The sequence below is a fragment of the Gadus morhua genome, chromosome 21 (assembly GCF_902167405.1).
Source record: "Gadus morhua chromosome 21, gadMor3.0, whole genome shotgun sequence".
NCBI lineage: Eukaryota > Metazoa > Chordata > Actinopteri > Gadiformes > Gadidae > Gadus > Gadus morhua.
Window position 1 is genome coordinate 12,106,719 of NC_044068.1, and position 20,000 is coordinate 12,126,718.

The window sequence follows — 20,000 nt, forward strand, 5'->3', positions numbered from 1 at the left end:
ACTTATTTGTCTATTATGTATTCATTCTGGATCAGAGAAATGTTCAGAAAATGTCAACAACGATTCAACAATGTGTTCTCTGATGCTCTGTTTCAAGATTCCGCAGCCTAGATAAAACATAGGGGTGAGGCTTCATTTATATGCACACATCACCTGTGCTAACCCTATGTGGACGATTGTCTTGTGCAGCATTTGGTAAATCAACCCGTTTTCTTCCCTGTGTATTGATTGATGATTATTGCTAGTACTGGCGTAGGGGGTGATGCTACACATCGTACAGGAAGGTCTTCAGCTGCAGTGTCTCCTCCACTGAGATCCTGTCCTGGTAGAAGCTCAGGCCGCTCAGCAGCTCCACGTCTCGGACCCTCGACACGTGGAGCAGCATCCACGCCTCCACCCACGTGTAGTCTGGCCCGCTCTGGAGGAGGGGGAGGGAGAGAGGAGGAGGAGGACGGGGAGGGAGAAAAATGAACATGTCACAATGGAAAGGCTGGCAGTGAAAAACGAAACAAAAGGCGGAGGGAGGGGAGATGAGGAGGAGGAGGGAGGGAGGGAGGGAGGGAGGGAGGGAGGAGGCATAGGAGGAGGAGAAAGAGGAAAGGAGAGGAGGAGTGGGAAAAGGAAGAGGAGGAGGGAGGGAGGAGGGATCAGGAGGCAGTTGGAGGAGGAGGAAGGGAGGAGAAGAGGAAGGAAGTGGGAAGGAAGAGGGAGGGAGGGGCAATGGAGGGGGTGGAGACAGAATTGGAGAAGGAGGAGAAGAGAGATGAAGAGAGGCAGGAGGAGGAGTGGAGATGAGTATAGGAGGGGGAGGGAGAGGAGAGGGAGAAGAAGTATGAGGAGAGGGAGGAAGGAGGGGAGAGGGAGGAAGGAGGAGGAGATTAAGGAAAAGAGGAAGCAGCGAGTAAAATCGAGCGAGTGAAACACCAGTAAAAAATCTTAAATTAAAAATAATTTAAACAAATATGGCACTACTATTATAGACAAGTTGAAAGGAACTCATGTGGGGGAGGAAGTGAGAGAGATAAAGAGAAGTAGAACGCAGCAAGTGATAAGAGGGGTGGAGAGAATATAAAATGTGATCACATTGCAAGATAGGACAAGGAGAGAAGAGGTATTGACACGCCTCTTCCCTCTACACCGCCAAACGCACACACACAATACACACACACTCACACACAACAAACACACACACACACACACACACACACACACACACACACACACACACACACACACACACACACACACACACACACACACACACACACACACACACACACACACACACACACACTGATCTCTGAGCTTTATCACTGAACTTAGTGTTTGAATTTAAAGATACAATTTATGAAGAATCGAAAGCTTTGAATAATTCCAAACCCTTTTCCCCTCCAACATTTTCGGAGGGTACCAAGTGCTCAATAATCACCAGAAAATAGCTAGAAAAAGTTCAAACCACAAAGTTCAAACTCCAAAAGGCAGTGTTGACCCAGAGGTTCGGCTGTCTTTGCGGTCGGATCATTTCCCTGCACATCGTGCTCTTAACCTCAGTGTAAAAGAGACTCAAGCGCCGGTGGAGAAGGGAACACAGCCAGGGGTGAAGGTCGGTGTGAGGCGTTGGCGGGACTCACAGCGCAGGTCTCTGTGTGGTCGGGTCGGTGCGGCAGGACGAAGGAGCGGACCTGAAGGGGGCCTGCGCACAGCTCGGGGCGGAGGCCGCCGTCGGCGCAGCTGGTCAGGATCACAAAGAAGTGTGTGGGGATGGGCGCCTCGCTCCTGCAGGAACAACACAACAACATGAGCACCGAGGGATTAACGGGGCGGGGAACCAAAATCCATAAATGTGGTGATACTTGATGGTCACACAGCAATGATTTCATATGCCATTCATCTGGGACACATACGTCACGACAAAGTAACACAGAGGGCGGGACATGTTAATGTTGTGTTACACACACATACACACACACACACACACACATACACATATGAACACACACACACTCGGGCCGCTAACGGGTAACGGTAACTTACGCTGCAGTAATCTTGGGCGTGTCAAACCTTCCGTCGTAGTTTTTGTCGAATATAGGCCCACTGACGATATTGACACCGTTGAGCTCCCGGGAGTAGTTCTGCACCAAGACGGTGTGGATATAGGTCCAGACCTCTGTAGATAGATATACATACTCAGCCATCACCAAAGGGAGACATGCTACCAAGAGAGCATGCCTCCTGTAGGACCTTGGTGTCATACATGGAAGATCATAGTGCTGATGATTATTTTGTAGAACATTTGTCTAAGAAATAAGTCTAGAGATGAGTAATGTGAACTCTGACAGTGTGATGCTAGATTAATAATCTAAAGTCTGACATTTGACAAGCTCAAATCTGGGTGAATGGAGTGTTTCACTTTCACTTTATAACTAGTTTTTATACAAAAAAGGTGTAGGGTATTTGAAGAAGCAACATATACAACATCAATAGTTATCCACAGATACTCTGTGAATACTGAATAACTAGCCCTCAAAATATACAGTACATTACAATACAGTACAATACATAAAGAGGCCCCATGATGGCAGTATCGGCCCACTTAATTTGTTCTTGCAGTGTATTTTCTGCATGGGTGGTCGTAGTCTGAATCCATTTCAACCATTTCAATACATTATCCAACCAAAGAGCTAAACCGGAATAAAGTCACAGTTGGTATCTTCCTTGTACTCGAGCCAGCCCTGAAAAACGAAACGCTAACGCTGCATGTCTAGACACAGGCAGGGGAATGGCTAAGACAACATTATGGCGTGACAACTTCATCATCCTACATCGCTACCACACACGATACCAGTCCAGTAGTGACTCATGTTCCCATACTCACATACACAGACACACACACACACACACACACAAAAGTGTAAAGGTAATTCCTTGAGACAATTTTGTTCCAATAAAAATCACATACAATTATATATTATTATACAAAATATAATATACAATATATTTCTTTAGTGCAGTCAAATTTCTACCAATCAATTCAACAGATTCGAATAAGTAACTTTTCCCTTAACGGGACATATTGTGAAACAAACACTCTTCCTGGGGTTTTGGGTGTTGTCTGTTACATGATTTTTGTGAGTGAGGTACGTGTTTTCGAAAGTACCTGCCTACAGTACGAGTGAGTCAGTTCGGCGCACCCTCCTACGTAGGAAGGGGGCACATTATTAATATTACCTCCCACGTTCCCCACCCCCCTCCAATCAGAGCATAGCTAGAGATGTTGTGGACCAGTGAACGAGCGCTGGGCGGAGATGTTCGCCGCATTTCAGCAGCAGGTATACTCCATACAAAAATAGATGTCTAATTTGTCAGTTTGCGATGTGACTGCCTGGCAGGGAGTCTGGAGCTGAGCTGCCGGACTGCCGCCGAAGCTCTGGCGGCCCCAGTCCGGCAGCTCAGCTCCTGCAGTAGCAATCCCTTTCTCCTCCATGTCGCGCAGTTCAATATGGACTTCAGAGAGTCAAGGCTAAAGTTCCTTTCCCCCAAAAGCATGTTTTCTGGAACTAAATACAATTGTTAACTTGTTTGTAAAACACCATAATATGTCTCCTTTAAGCAACTACAGTTTTTATAAAATCCATAATACTTCATCTGTTTTGACTAAGTGCCAACTCATTATCTACCTTTAAATGCAGGAAACATTGGCGCCATGTTGCTTGAGAGCAGAGAATCCGGTTGTAATCCGACAGGACTCAACACTGCAATGAGCAAAGAGCACAGATAGCCTCAGGTGCATGCAAAGAAAAGTCAACCTCAGAAGTCCAATGGGTCCATCTGCTTCTTACAGCTGCACAGGTTATTGATAACTCAATAGACCCTAGATATAGCAGATTCTCTATAAAACACACACACACATCACACCCCTATGACACACACACAACACACACCACACACACACACACACACACACACACACACACAACACACACACACACACCCCTATGACACACGCACCACACACACACACACACACTCCACACACACGCACACACACACACATACACAAACCTCTACCCCACACACACGCACACGCACACGCACACGCACACGCACACACACTACTCACCGGGGGGGTGAAGGAGGCCGTAAGGTCAAGGTGGGATCATCGTGGTAGCGACTCGCATGTCTGGCTAGCATTGGGCGGTACGCGTACATCTTCACGCACACAGGACTCGTTCCGGGGGCTCGGAGGCTGGGCACCGGTCTGGACGGGGGGGGGGGGGGGGGCAGTCAGTGCTGGGGCAACATGGGATAGGACCTTACAGGATACGTACTACTACATAGACCCTTGTAGTGTAGAGGTCAAAACCCAGCTCCAATACCTAACAACTCTAAAAATAACTCATGCCGTGTATCCAGTATATCGCATAGCCTGGATTACCAGCCTGAAACTCCGCCACAAAATATTTCGTCTGGAGATTTCAGTCTGGAATTGAGCTCGTGGTAAGGTATTTGGTCAGATCAAAAAGTGATCTGACCAATCAAATTGTAAGGGCGGTTTATACGTTGATGGACAGATGATACACATTAACGTAATCAACCACGTCACCAAAGAGCGCTCAGCGCTTTTACTTTTTTTCTCAAAAATGCTGACCGTCTTGCCAATTTGTCCGTGTATCCTTAAATTTTTTTACAAAACCGGCATAAATGTCCATCTTGTTTTTCTACTTCTTCGAACGTGCGCTCAGTTGAGTTAGTTTGAGAATAGCTGTGCTTCGCACAACATACGTCACATACTACGTTGCTCTTATTGGTTTTAGTTTTCCTTCTTGGTTCCGCCCTATAATCACAGCCCAATGGTTCGGTCTCAGACTCATATTCTGACTAGAATTATGAGTATGACATCGCCAGGCTAGTATATCGCTCCACGTCCAACCACAATTGAAAGATAATTGTGCGAGCCATGTATAATGGTTACGTTTCTACCAAGCGCTGCATAATTGTGCCTACAATCCCATGTGGGTTGGTAAGGATGTGACCACATTGTGACACAGACCTGGAGAATTCTACGGACTGTGCCTGTGAGCAAACAAACTATTTCACAAGCTGAATGAGTGTTGAAGCTGGCAGCCTAGCAGCTCATGAACCATGATTTACACTGTAGCGTCGCCGCATCATGACCAGAAACCAAAACAAGAAGATGGAACCAGCTTTTGTTGATTGTGAAACACCAACACCAGTGTGCACAGCAGTGTTGGTAACCAAAACCATGGCCGCAGATTACAATGATTAAAAACTGGCAAGATAACACAGTGTAGTGCCTCGCCAGTGTAGATGCTACTCTCACAAATCAGAGGTTTGAATTAAACCTCTGGCCCTTCCTCTTGCCTCCTCATTATAGCGGCCAATCGTGTAGTTTGTAAAGAGATCCAACTGAGAACACCTTTGTTGAGTTGGCGGAAGCTATTAATTGGACATCAGGGTAATCATATCAGGTCTGATTATCCATAGACAGGGAAGACAAGTCCAGATTTCTAAAATATTGGATTTGTATTGTTTATGCTGCATCAGAGCTTAGAGCTGGGTAGGCGGAAGGATTTTTAGAAGCATTTCTTGTAATATTTGTTGAAACTCTTTTAAAATCTTGACAACAATGAATCAATTACATGCTATGACCAAAAGTGTGTATTTGTGGCTGTTAGGGGGGGGATTGTTTTTGGTTGATACTTTCAAAAATGTAGCTTCCTCTGGCTGGTTTCCAAATTGCCTACCCCTTGTGGTTTAATAAGATTTCATATTCTAAATCTACTTTTCTCCATGACATCAACATTCTCATAAAAAAAGCCAGATCACACAAACGATTGAAGAAGACATCCCGGGACCTATGACGAACAACGTTTGAAGCCCGCCTTTCTGCTGTGACTGTCAATACCCTGCCTCCTGTGTGGGGCCATCGGCGCTGACAGCGCATAGCTGATCCTCTCAGGGGGAAGGCAGCGGCTCACCGGGGGCGGGAGGGTGTAGGACACCCAGAGGGGCATCAGTACGTCTCTGCTGAAGCCGTTAACGTAGTCCGCCTGGTAGAGGAGGCAGAAGTGTGCGTTCTCCTGGAGAACCCGCGGGGTGCCGTACGGGAGGTGGCGCTGTCGCAGGCGGGCTGCCTCCGTGGAGTCTACCAACGTGGGAAAACATCACAGGAAGGTTAACTAGCACTTCTACTGCACGCACACACACTGACACCGAGACGCACAAACAGAGACACACATACACATCAAGACACACACGCCGAGACACACACAGACACACACAGCGAGACACACAAACACGCACACACACCACACACACACACACACACACACACACATCATTCATGCAAGGGGACCGTGAGGGCCCAGTCGCCTTGCTGTGAGGTTAAAAAACCAACTAACTTTAATAATTACTCAGAAACCTACTTTTAGCCATAATACACCCAAAGGAGAATAACATAAAACAGGCAAGATTATTATCACTGCTGAATGTTTGGTAAAATATGCTTTATGAAAAGAGATGGTACACATGGATATTATCAAAAGAACCAGAGCGTTGGATAGGATCCATCTATCGACAAAAGCAGAAACTCACCAGAGCTAATTTTGGATGAGTTTTGCCATTAAGGGTTTCCACCTTGAAATGAAATTCAAAAAACATCTGTTAGTGTACATTTTATACCTTCAGTCTATATTTGGCCTGCAGTTCCAAGTATGCTATGCATGCTCTTTCTTGCTAATAAAATAAACAGTATCCTCGTATGGCAAATATAAATGATATTTCAGCTGTTCATTTTTTCTGTACGGTGTGGGATTTGCATCATCTAACCGACAGATTACACGAAAAAATGGAGGCTTGTCTCAGAGTAAGGTAGTTGTTCAAATATTTGCAAAAATATTGTTTGCGATTGTTATTAACTAATATAAACATCTGTAGATATACATACTTAAATGTAAACCTTCTATTGGCCTTGTAATTATCATTAGCATGTGTGACAAAATACCCATGTTTGTAATGCTCTGAACTCTTCAATCTAATCTAAATCCTATTTAATGAGATTACACAAAATAAAAAATCGAATCCAGTTTAATATAATAAAATATAATCTCATCCGTTTCTCCAAAATAAATATCGAATCCAGCCCTGAATAATCTAATCTAATCGCATCAGATTCTCCAAAATAAAAATGTAATCCAGTCTGATATAATCCAATCTACGTAATCTCATACGACTCTCCTAGAAAAAAGTCGAACCCAGACTGATATAATCAAACCGAATCTAATCACTCCCCAAGATAAATATAAAAGATCCAGTCCAATCTAACACCGAACATATTATCGGATCCTTCAAGATGAAATGCGGTCTAATAATGGAAGCGCGTGGTCCGCTCCCAGCGGCTCCCTGGGGGCGTACCTCCGTGGGGGAGACGGAGCTGCAGTTGCAGCCCAGGCCTCCCATGGGCAGCGCTGAGAGGGCACCGCAGGGCGCGTCGTGGGACAGCTGGGCGGGGTGCACGGGCCGGTGGACCGGCCTCTTCAGAAGGTGGTTCAGACTGCCATGGGTCCCGTTGTTAGGGGACGGGGGGATGCCCAGCAGGTCTGAGACAGAGAGGGAGAGAGAGAGAGAGAGAGAGAGAGAGAGAGAGAGAGAGGAGAGAGAGAGAGAGAGAGAGAGAGAGGGAAAGAGGGAGAGGGGGAGACAGACAGACAGACAGACAGACAAAGAGACACAGAGATAGATAGAGAGAGCGGCAGACAGAGAAACAGAGAGAGACAAAGAAACAGAGAGGGACAGGGAGAGACACAAAGACAGACAGACAAAGTGAGAGAGATGAATTTCAGTATTTCAAGGAGACAGGTCTTTAATTAATGAAAAACTAAATGCATGCAATGTAATACATTAATATTCTGTAGTAGACCAAAGTGGAGAACTTGAGTGTGGGCACAAAGACAGGCAGGCTCACCACACAAGAGGTTGTAAACTTCAATGTTTTCAAAAGGGGGAACTGTAGTCCTGTGCTTTAGATGTGGTCCGTAGCCAATAAACACAGCCTAGTGGTGGGGGCGGAAAAAAACGAGCAAAACGTTAAGGCTCACATCAAATAAACGCAGGAGTCTGCTTGCCTTTTAGTCATTCCGTTTAGACTCAAAAGCCGACCTCAAACATGCCACACACAAAAATAGACCATGAGTTAATGTTTGAACGGCGAGGGTAAAGTCAAATTCAACGTGAAGGTGTGCTTTCACACTGAACTCGCATGCACCCCAGATGATGTCATGTTGTTGTGTTGTTGAGCAGGGAAGGAAAAGGCCCAACGTTCGCTGACGATGTTTTTGAGGTAGACACGGTGGTCTGAATCGTCCGCCGTGTTGGATAAGAGTCAGCTTGTTGGTTGATCACACTCATATTGAACTCCCAATGCTGGCTGGAATGCACTTGAGTAGATCTATTATAAACTGTACAAAGCGTGTGTCAACATCTCACCAAGACAAACACACAGCCCACTCACGTTTGAAGTGTTTTGTTGAGAGTAAATACAACCCACCTGCTATAACAACCCTAGAGCTTGAGAGGGGTTTCAGAACTCGTGTCATGTGTAAAAGCCCGACAAGAGCATTTTTGGGGTGAAAGATTGCATTTAATGGAAAATGTAGGCTGCATTGCAGCATAGTGCGAAGCCTGCAGTGTGAAGCAAATTACAGTTCAAAGGCTCATAAAACAGCGGTTGTGGTGGTTGTGGGCTTTGGATTTTCAAACTTTGGTGCAGAGAAATGATTCAACTAGAATTCAGCGGACCGTTGAAACCACATCAATTGTATATTGGCTGGCCAACACAACCTGTCTTCCTGGATTGCACAAGTATTGTTAAAAACGTAAAAAAAAAATCCCAGAGCCTCACCTGCATGTTGTCAAAGATGTTATCCGAGCCATGGAACCCCCCCTTGCAGTACTTGACCCCGTCAGGCTTGCTATGAAATTAAGGGGAAAGAACATTGTGAAAACCACACATATACAAAGAAACACAGACACCCACACACACAAACAGCCGCACAAAGCTGTCTGGACACAAACACGTTCACACACACACAAATACACGGCCCACACTATTAAAATTACAAATCTATTATAAACATCTCATTCTTCACAAAAGCCCCCCCCCCCCCCCCCCCCCCACCACCACATAATTAGCTAGACTAGGGTTAAGGTTGGAGTATTCTCAGATCCATCAGTCCTACGACATTAAAACTGAATTCCCGGTTGGGAGACGGCCTAGTTACAGGCCGGAATCCAAAAGCCAAAAGGGGCGGAGTTAGGCCTTGTTTCCCGTTTCGTCACAGAGATATTTGAACAATACATAAACAAATTCCGAAAGTGCATGAAGCTTTCAGAAGGAGAATTAAAGTAGGAGGCAATTTGGAGAAATCGGCCCGGAGTGTGTTAGATTTTGAAAGAGTCCAACACAAGAAATCCCACCCCTCCCTTCCAGCCTCGCTAGCTTTGCTAAATGTTTGTCTAGCCTTGCGGAATGCCGCCTTCAAAACAGCTCAGAGGTTCGGAAGCTCTTACGTGTCTTTACATAAACCTTTCCTTCTTCCAAAATAAGCGCGTTCAGGAAACCTCAGAATTGCGTAGGCTATGACATAAAACCGGAAAAATTGAAAGTTCGTGAGACTAGACTTCATAACAACTACAATTATGAATGCCCGCAGGGACCTCTTAGCGCTTCTTTGCTTAATCACATTAATGAGTTATTAGAACTGCTTGCGATGGTTGAACATGAGAGAGAATTTATCAGGTGATGTATATAATTGTAATCTATAATGTGTCATAATGCAAATGTAAGAATGGGTGTTAAGTTCGCCTCTTATGGCGCGTTTCCACTGCAGGGTGCGATACGGTTCGGTTCGCAAAGGTGCGGTACGGATTACGTTTCGACCGCCAAAAGTGGGCGTGACCCGGACTGAGCCGTACTCGTTTTGCCCTCTCCTTCAGTACTCCTCCGTTGGGGTACTGAGACGCCTGAAAGGGTGCCCGGAAAATCTCCGTTGGTTGGTCGACAGAGTCGTCACTTCCGGGCGACGTGGGGATGAAAACAAACAAACAGTAGCCTCGAGGTATTATTCTTTACAATGTTGCGTAAAACATGTCGCGTAAAACACTTGCTTGGGTAAACAAGGAGGTGGAGACGTTCCTCTGCATTCTTGGGGAGGAAGACGTGCAGAGGGAGCTTGATGGAGCAGTGAGGAACGGTTTAATGTGTCGCGTTCTACTTTTCCATTGTTTTTATTGAGCAGGCTACACTGTGTCGCGCCGCTATGATGTCACTATGATGTTTACGTAGCTGCCGCGGCGATCGACATCCGGCCTACCATAAAGGGTACTGTCGGCGGTGGAAACGCGACCTCGGACCTGAGCTGGGCTATACCGCCCCCTCCCTACCGGACTGAGGCGAACCGAACCGTACCGCACCCTGCAGTGGAAACGCGGCATTAGTGCTTGCTGCAAGTTCACTTCAGTCCATCAATGAAATGGGCTGCCATTGTTGTGGGGTGAACTCGGAGGACTCGGGTAGCTCTACTTCCGCACGAAACTCTGAGTGAAAACTCGGACCCAACGGAGCTGTGTTCAAAGCACTTTCCTCCGAGCTTAAGGTCCGAACCTCCGAACCTCCCGGAAACTCAGACCGTTTTGAAGGCGGCAGAAGGCTCTGGTCATGGTCACTGGTCATGGGCAACGAGTGCACTGACGGGGTGTGTGCGAGTGGTGGGTAGGCAGGTTGACCGAGAGGTCGGCCATGCAGTCATTTCATTCCAGCCTAAATAAAACACATGTCTGTGGCTGTTGAGGCCTTTAATAAGCCAGATCTTTTTCAGTTGTTTGAGAATTTGATTTATTGATTGCTGTTGGAACCAAACGTCAACATATGATATGTGATATTAATAAATTGCCCACCCTGGTTTACATTTGTGGCCTACACAGTGTTGATTTGAAGCAGACAGTCTTTCTAAGAAAGTCAGATGTTTTGGCGTGTCTCCCCAACGAGGCAGAGTTTATGTTCGTCTGTTCTTAGCCAACTACGTGCTTACAGATCCCCGCCTCCAGCCACATGACTGGTCCAAACAAGTTCCAATTCTGCCTGTGACACACACACGCACACACACACACACACACACGTAACTGTGCATACACAAACACACATACACAAGCACATTTTCCCTTTACACACACTACACATTAAATATATAACTTTCTATTGTTTTTAGTATCGCTGCTATGTTAAGGACCCCAAACCCAATTAATGCGCCGTCTTTTACCGGTGTAATGGGAAAATCCTGTATAAACATGAGGCTGTGAACGCAAGCGTTAGGGCCGGTTTGCCCATATGTGAACTGGTGTGTGTTTAGTGTGAGCGGGGTTAAGGGAGGCGCGGCTCACTCACAGCGCGGCCTGCCAGCCGGCCCTCATGTACAGGTGGGCGGCCTCGATGCGCACGTTGTTGGCAAAGTGCAGCCGCTTGGGCAGGTCCTCCTTCATGTAGGGCCTCATCGGCTGGTCATCTGCCCTGCACTTCACACACACACACAGACACACACACACACACACACACACACACACACACACACACACACACACACACACACACACACACACGCACACTCACACTCACACGAGCGAAGCACATACACACACACACACGTGGAAGGGGGTGAGGGGGACCTCAGAGAGTGAGAGAGATATGGGGGAGAGAGAGGGTGGAGGGAGAGAGAGAGTGAGTGTGAGAGCGATAGAGAGAGAGAGAGAGCGATAGAGAGAGAGAGAAGAGAGAGAGAGAGAGAGAGGAGAGAGAGAGAGAGAGAGAAAGAGCTGTTTAACAAGCAGTCAAGCCGGCAGATCATTTTTGATCCGTTGTAAACACATAGGACACGTTTCGCATGCTTCACATACCGACAAGTTCTTTACGAGCCCCTTGTAGTCGACTGGGTGGGGGTGGGGGGGGCGGGGATGGAACGGACGAGGGAGGAACGGGAGACACAATGGTATCAAAACGGAAATTCATTCATCAATGATAACTCGACATTTAAGGACAAACAACGGGCGTACAAACCGGAAAAAAAACAAAAACAGTGTACGAGTGACAGGGGTGGGGAGGAAGGAATGGGGGGGGGGGGGGTTATGGACGGCCGTGAACCCACAGGTGAAGAAGTCCTCTGGGAGCCGCTTGGGCCGGATGCGGGGCGCGGGGCCCTGGATGATGATGAAGTCGTCCACGTTGCTCTGGTAGTTGGAGATGTAGGCCGCGCGGCTACAGGAAGCCTCCTCCATGCCTGGGGACGGAGCATGAAGCCTCAGCCCAGTGGTACAGGAGTCTAGAATCTTAATTTGTCTATATACTTACTTTATCTATCTATCTATCATCTATATATATATCTATATATGTATCTATTTATTTTTTTAGGGCTGTCAGTTAAACGCGTTATTAACGGCGTTAACGCAAACCAATTTTAACAGCGTTAATTTTTTTATCGCGCAATTGACGCAATTTATTATTTCATTTTTCTTTTTTTCTCTTTTTCATTTTTTTGGCTCAAACAAAGAAGCAGTAGCCTGACTGCTATGTTCAAGGCAGTATGTTTGTATGTTCATCGTTTAATTGCACTATAGGCTTTTTTTTGTATCGTCCTGTTTTGATCAGTATATGCCAATGTTGTTATCAATAAGAAAACATTTGCACAAGGCAAGCCGATGCATTTTTTTCATGTTGATAAGAGCATTAAAATGAGAAAAATTAATGGGACAAAGAAATCGAGGGATATTTAGCATAGAAAAAAGATCTGCGATTAATCGTGAGTTAACTATGACATTAATGCGATTAATCACGATTAAAAAAAAAAATTGGGGGGGGTCTCACCGTGGTCGGAGAGCAGGACCAGGTTGACGCAGCGATGCAGGCCTCTCTGCTTCAGGCCCTCCATCAGGGAGCCGATGACCTGGTCCACGTTCTTCAGGGCGTCCTTCACCTGGACCGACCGACACCACCCGACCACCCCGCCGGGCAGAGAGCGAGACCCAACGTCCGTGGATGGAAGCAGAAGGGAGGTTAGGTTGGCTGGTAGGCTATGGATCGAATCCCCAGCGCCCCCCGTCTCTCTCTGTTCTGCAATCCTCCACCGGGGGACGTCACACCACGCGGTTAACGGTTTGGAGGAAGGCCCACGATCCGCGTACCTCCTTGCTGTCGGGTCCATGTTGATGGCCTGCAGCGTCTGGCTCCTCCAGGTACAAAGTGTAGAAGTCTGGCCTGGGGGAGAACGGTATAACCATCAATCTGCAGCAGGGCCGAGCGGGAGAACACTGAGCGACCGGTGAGGACTAGAGGAAAACGGAGAGCTAACTGCTTTACCTCTTCCCCTGCGGCAGCTTGAGCCATTCAAACAGCGTGGAGACCCTCTGGTCAAACGGAATGCCCCTGTCAATCAAGATTGTGTTTTTTCAAGGCGTGAGCGTCAGAAGTCAGAAGTCGCGTCTCTGGAGTGATAGCGTTGTTATTAATGCCACATGGCGTAGCGGGACCTCTCGCTCACCGGCTGTAGTTCATGTAGTAGTTTGGGAACCGGCCACTGATGGCCACGTCAGAGCCGGGCCAGAAGAACGTGCCTGCCTTCAGGTTGTTACGCATAGCCGTGAGCCACACCTGGAGAGGAGGGAGAGGAGAGGAGAGGGAGGGAGGAGAGGGAGGGAGGAGAGGAGGGAGGAGAGGAGAGAGGAGAGGAGAGGAGAGGGAGGAGGAGGAGAGAGAAGGAGGGAGGAGAGGGAGGGAGGAGAGGAGAGGCGAGGAGGAGGAGAAGGAGAAGAGGAGGAGAGGGGGAGAGGGGGAGAGGGGGAGAGGAAAGGAAGGGAGGAGAGGAGGGAGGAGAGGAGAGGAGAGGGAGGAGAGGGAGGGAGGAGAGGAGGGAAGAGGAGAGGAGAGGGAGGAGAGGGAGGAGGAGAGGAGGGAGGAGAGGAGGGAGGAGAGGGGAGGGAGGAGAGGGAGGGAGGAGAGGAGAGGAGAGGGAGGAGAGGGAGGGAGGAGAGGAGGGAGGAGAGAGGAGGGGAGGAGAGGGGAGGGAGGAGAGGGAGGGAGGAGAGGAGGGAGGAGAGGAGGGAGGAGAGGAGGGAGGAGAGGGAGGGAGGAGGAGGGAGGGAGGAGAGGAGGGAGGAGAGGAGGGGCAAGGAGGAGGAGAAGGAGAAGAGGAGGAGAGGGGGAGAGGGGGAGAGGAAAGGAAGGGGAGGAGAAGAGGAGAAGGAGAGGAGAGAGGCTCAAACAAAGAACTCACTGACGTTGGGTTATTATTATCATTAAAAAAAACAATCTTAGCCTCCGTTCACAATGCAAGCGTCAGTGCTCAATTCAGATTTATTGCTCAGATCCGATTTTCTGTTTGGCTGTTCACATAATTGTTTTAATGTGGCCAGTGTCAGGTTCCGGTCTGGACTGGAATCAGTCCAAATGAACCCGCATGCCCAGAATAACACAGTATTATTATAAGAAAATAGTACTTGAGTCACCATTTAAGCACACACGAGCCACCTACTCCTACGGGGGCAGTCTGTCTCACAGAAGTACTAATTCAAATCAAGTGCATATTTAAATGTCAAACCACTGTCACACTGTCATCATCATCGTACTGTTACATGTAATTCACATCAGGACTCTGTGTTTCTCCACCGAATTTATTTTTGAACAAAGCATGTGTCGTTATAACGTGGCGTAAGTCATGCTTTGTTCAAAAATAAAAAAAAGGGGTTTGTCCGCAACGCAATCACGCAAATGTACTTTGTAGGGCGGAAAGGTAAACGTCAGCTGTGATACAAACCCACAACAAAAAGAACCCATGAATGATCAAGTGAAACTGTGTATGGGGATAGTTTCTCAATAGGCCAGGTGTCTTGGTTCCTCATGTGAAATGACTCACAAGCTGTGCCCTATCACGTGCACTTTGAAAACATGGGATGCCCACTCACAGGCTCTCCCTGGTACCATTCAGGGTTGTTTTTCTCCGGAACTCTGAGGCTGAACAAGGCGTTGCGGCCCACGTCGTACATCTTGTTGTCCACGATGCCGTGAGACTCTGGATAGAGGCCCTGTGTTGAAGACGCACACACACACACACACACACACGCACGCACACACACACACGATTGCACACACACAGACACACACAAACACACACACACACACATGCAAACACAAAGCTAACATTACAAGAAGTTTCAGGAAACTCCTTTGGTCGATGCCAACTCGATAATCTTTTGACAGTGGGTGGGGAACCCTAAAGACCTAATCCCGATAAACAGTAAGTTCCATGTTTACACTAGACCCAAAGAGAAGATGTGAAAGATGTACCAAGCGATGGAGAGCTGTTAAACCAACCGGCTGGCCTGTGTAAGGTCAACCTAACCCTTGACCCCTTCAGAGTGTGCGATCGGCCCGACTCACTGTCACTATGGAGTAGTGGTTGGGAAAGGTCTTGGACGGATACACAGGCCTCATGTGTGAGGTGGATGTACCGCAGCGGCCTGGAGCCAAAGCAAAACAAAAGGAGAGGAAACAAGGGATTGGTTAACATGGACACTTACGGACACTGTTTTTCGTTCCATTTTTTGCAAGTGGGAAATAGCTTCCTCGATGAGTGTAGCTTCCTCGATGAGTGTGAATGGAGGATCAAAAGCCGCATTAAAACGAAGGGACAATATTTTTGGGGAATTCACTTTTGCATGTATTTGATGGTAGGGAAGTGGATTTGAAGCCAAATAGGTAAAATGGCCTGACTATTAACAATAATAAAAATGATAAATCTGTCCGTTTCGGCAGGCATATGGCGGTTTTCCCCGGAGGACCAACCCGGTGGGGAGCCTTGGCGGTAAAAAACATACGTAGCTTGCTGAGCACGGGCAGCATGCTCCCGTAGGCCTTCAGATAGCCGGCCCTGAAGCCGTCCATGGAGATCAGGATCACCGGAGGCTTGGAGAAACTGTGAGGGTTCACAGAGTCCAAGAGAAGGAGAGGAAAGAAGAAGAGTGAGGTTAGGAAGGAGTAGGGTGGGGAAGGGTGAGAGCCACGGCACACGGTGAACAGTGACTCAGTGTTGCAAAAGGAAACTGATCCTCTTAAGCACAGTGGGGGATATATATACAGTATGAGTCGTGCGTGGGTGCGTGTGACAGACAGAAAGGAAGACAGAGAGAGTGTTTGTGTGTGTGTGTGTGTGTGTGTGTGTGTGTGTGTGTGTGTGTGTGTGTGCGTGTGTGTGTGTGTGTGTGTGTGTGTGTGTGTGTGTGTGTGTGTGTGTGTGTGTGTGTGTGTGTGTGTGTGTGTGTGCGTGTGTAAACTGAACACAGCCCACACACACACACTTTAGGGAAAAGGAGAAGTAGGAAGAGAAGGAAAAATTGACAATCGACACCCCGACAACGGATGGAAAAACGATTCTTCGTGTGAGGTCATTCCAAAGGTTACAATTATGGCGGCTCCTCTATCACTAATGATAAACTGAATTAATTGTCAAAACATAATGGATTACTTTTCCAACGACGTTTGAGCACTCATAAAAGGCATCGTCAAATCTGTGAAGAATCTATGACTTCTACTCGACGAACCAGGTCATGAATTTTTAGTGCTTCATGTGAGGTGAAGAACAAAAAAAACGAAGTCTTCAACTAGGGGCCCCAAAACCTCTAGTCTCAAGAGAATCCTATTAGGTCTATACTTAATGAGGAATAACACATGGAATACTGCAATGACATTTGAAAACACAGCACTCACAGAGACCAAGTTCACCACTGAAGGAAAATCCCAAACACCATTGAGACGTGACTGTTCAAGTAGAAAGTCATAGCGTGTTAAAAATAACATTGCATTTATTTTGACAAATGTTTGCTTTTCCATAGTCTACGTTTCTAGGGTCACACCCTTATTCTTAGCGAGAAAGAATGCCCACACACGAACACACACGCGCACACAGAAACACACACACATGCCAACACACACCCCACATACTTTATACTTGATGCCAAATGGTGTATTTTCCACACAGTAAACGTCACTTGGTGAGCGATATATTTATGTATAAAAACAAAAAACAAAAAAAAGTGTGATTCCTGCCCTTCCTCTGAACATAAATACAACAGCAGCAGCTGAATAAATGTGGATCCACGCGCCAGACTGCCAAACCGCAACCAACAGGAAACAATTGTCTCACACGTCACCCAATTCATCTGCTGACGCGGGGATCAGAGGAGCCTGATGTAGGCTGTTGGCACGAGAGCTATGAGCAGCTTGGAGCATCTCTTGTTTGCCTGTTGCCACAATACCGTCTCCATAGAATAATGCGCAATAAATAGGTAGGCACTTTAGCACATAGCACTTTAGCACAGATCACTTTATCCACAAGTTCTAGTACAATAGGGCAATATGCAATGCAATATAATATTAACACTTGCACTTTATCCTGATACTGTAATTTTACCTACAGTCTATCAAGCTCCATGTTGTCGATGTTAAAATGGTTGGTTTGTCTGTTTCTTTTTGTTTTGTTGTCCTCTCCGTGCATGTTTTGAAAGCAATGATGCACTGTGCCCAAGACAAACTTCCCCACGGGGACAATAAAGCTTAACCTAACCTAACATAACCATGGGAGAAACGAATGGGGGGGAATTAATACGTAATCGAGTCCAGCGCCATTCCGGCATCAGTCAAAACCAATGTGCTGTTTGCTGATTTGTGTTACCGTCACCCAATTCTAGCCATATCCTCGCCAACAGCAAGCTAAAAACAAATCCCTGGGAATGAGCCCGGTTCGCTAATTGCTTGCGGAAATGCCTCAAATGTGCTGATCCGCTATCTTAAGGACCACAGATGTGCCTTTCCTCGAACAAATTGGGTTCACCAAAATAAAAGGAAACCGGGCTTTTGGTAGGAAGCGAGAACAGAACTGAGACCAGCAGAGGTCTCAGAGAAAGAGAGGGGGGAGAGAGGGTGGGAAGGTGGCAATGCATAGCCACTCGCAACCAGACCTCATGGAAGCGGTAGGCTCGATTTTTGTGATTGTCAGTGCGGATGGAGAGGGAGCGTTTGCGTTACCCGGCTGGACACTGTGGCTGTCCGATTTCCTCACACTCCTGGTCCAGCCAGGTCTTCCCGCCGTCTGCAGAGGCAAAGGGAGGGTCAAGGGCCAGTGGGAGGGTTAGAGGTCAGGCGTTAGAGGTCAGCGATGATGCCTCACACAAGATTAATGTATATGAGCAGGAGGCTACTAATCATAACAGATAATACAGTCCATTGGTATTTTTTTTACAACTTTTCTAGCAATATGCTTGAAAAGGAGAATGTACCACGTTCAGATTTTTAGGAAAACATTACGGGCGACAGTGAAACTAAAGCAACCACTTCAATTGACTTTTAATGAGCAGTAACACATTGTGGAGAGCGGAGCATTGTTCTTTGTGGTAACGACATGACTGAAGACGGGGGGGGGGGGGGTGACAACACAGCTTCTGCGTTCCTCAGAAGATGCCTCTTCCTGGTGAAGCTTCGGGTTCACCGTTTACTAGGGTGGGACCAGACGAGGTTAGCCAAGAGAGGGAACTACTTGGCCCAAACGACTTACAGATGGGAAAAAAAAAGGATCTGAGAGGAGTACATATGTTCAGCTTGAGGCATGGAACATGTGCCCTGACTCATAGGTTTATTTTGGGCGTTATTAAAAAAATAAATAGGAAACGGCTTGTGAAATGTCTAACGGTATCTCCAGTTGAAGGAACTGAAGCGATGTTTTCTCACACAGCTTGAGATATGACAGCAAAAGGTGTTAGCCACCAGAGCTACGCACTGGTTGTTGTCTGCACCGTGATTAATCGTTCTGCTTCCGTGGCTCTCTACAGACCGAACAGAACTCAATGCCATCTGGAGATCTTCACGACGTGCACATGATGCGTTGTACGAGTCCCCCTGTTCCATCGGCCCCGTGCTGTCTTCACAGTCGCAAATGTCAAGGCAGAAGTGAACCGCAATACAGAGAGGAATACAGGAGTGCTCAGTGATCCTCCGGGGACTGTTCAACACACGAGTGGGGCTCACCCTGTACCCAGCAGGCCGTCTGAGCACTCTCAGCACTCTTCCCTAGGACACGACCCTTTGATTAAAACATGTCAGGCACCGGGGGGGGGGGACCCAGCCCACCTCAGTCTTGCTTTATATGTGCTGATCTGTTCTCCTTGCTTGCGTTGTCTTTGGTTCACCCTGTCTAGGAAGTATAAGCTGTCCTCTGCGTTGTTGAGACAAAATGCTGATCAATCCAATATGTCCTTTGTACTTTTATTGTTATGTGTACACATGTTTTGCATTTGGACTTATGTTTTGAATGTTACTCTCTTGTTTTCCAATGATGCCAGAGGGACTGTTTTGGATCACTAGTGTGTGTGTGTGTGTGTGTGTGTGTGTGTGTGTGTGTGTGTGTGTGTGTGTGTGTGTGTGTGTGTGTGTGTGTGTGTGTGTGTGTGTGTGTGTGTGTGCGTGTGTCTGAGGGCGAGGCTGAGGTCAGAGCCCACCTTGACACTGGCTCTTGTAGTTAACACAGCAGTCGCCCTTTTGCAAGCAGTCGTCCGAGCAGGAGCACAGACCGTAGGACAACCTCTGCTCGCCACAGCGGGACCTGCTGCAGCTCTGTCGCCAGACTGATGGGAGAGAGAGGGAGAGGGAGGAGGAGGGAGGGAAGGACGAGAGAGAGAGAGAGCGACAGAGAGAGAGAGACAGAGACAGAGAGATGTGAATGAAAAATCATGAACATGGAAAACAACCAACTATTAGCATCAGCTTTTAAGGACACATGGAAATTAGGTCAGGTATGTTTGTACGTGCGTGCGTGTGCTTGCTTGCTTGCGTGCAAGAAATTAGTCAGTTGTGACTTTCAAATCAATCTGTCCTTTATCACTATCAAGCC

The 20,000-nt window shown here is 47.2% G+C and overlaps 2 protein-coding genes across 2 annotated transcripts in view; both read right to left on the reverse strand.

The window, feature by feature from the left end:
* The window catches only part of sytl3 (synaptotagmin-like 3), a 13,512-nt gene extending 13,459 nt beyond the window's left edge, over positions 1 to 53 (reverse strand). Inside the window, 1 exon segment of the mRNA XM_030344821.1 lies at positions 1 to 53. This exon segment is cut by the window's left edge and continues 957 nt beyond it. The gene's annotated coding sequence lies outside the window, so the exon portion shown is untranslated.
* A 90-nt stretch (positions 54 to 143) lies between these two features.
* The window catches only part of enpp1 (ectonucleotide pyrophosphatase/phosphodiesterase 1), a 27,561-nt gene continuing 7,704 nt past the window's right edge, over positions 144 to 20,000 (reverse strand). The window contains 23 exon segments of the mRNA XM_030344820.1: positions 144 to 418; positions 1,632 to 1,776; positions 2,035 to 2,167; positions 3,678 to 3,752; positions 4,121 to 4,142; positions 4,144 to 4,167; positions 4,169 to 4,258; positions 6,000 to 6,200; positions 7,435 to 7,619; positions 7,985 to 8,072; positions 8,921 to 8,990; positions 11,462 to 11,589; positions 11,968 to 11,999; positions 12,216 to 12,347; positions 12,932 to 13,040; positions 13,249 to 13,321; positions 13,424 to 13,489; positions 13,605 to 13,714; positions 15,025 to 15,144; positions 15,500 to 15,579; positions 15,937 to 16,034; positions 18,143 to 18,206; positions 19,609 to 19,734. Of these exon segments, the coding sequence (XP_030200680.1) occupies positions 266 to 418; positions 1,632 to 1,776; positions 2,035 to 2,167; positions 3,678 to 3,752; positions 4,121 to 4,142; positions 4,144 to 4,167; positions 4,169 to 4,258; positions 6,000 to 6,200; positions 7,435 to 7,619; positions 7,985 to 8,072; positions 8,921 to 8,990; positions 11,462 to 11,589; positions 11,968 to 11,999; positions 12,216 to 12,347; positions 12,932 to 13,040; positions 13,249 to 13,321; positions 13,424 to 13,489; positions 13,605 to 13,714; positions 15,025 to 15,144; positions 15,500 to 15,579; positions 15,937 to 16,034; positions 18,143 to 18,206; positions 19,609 to 19,734 (2,324 nt within the window). The 3' untranslated portion in view covers positions 144 to 265.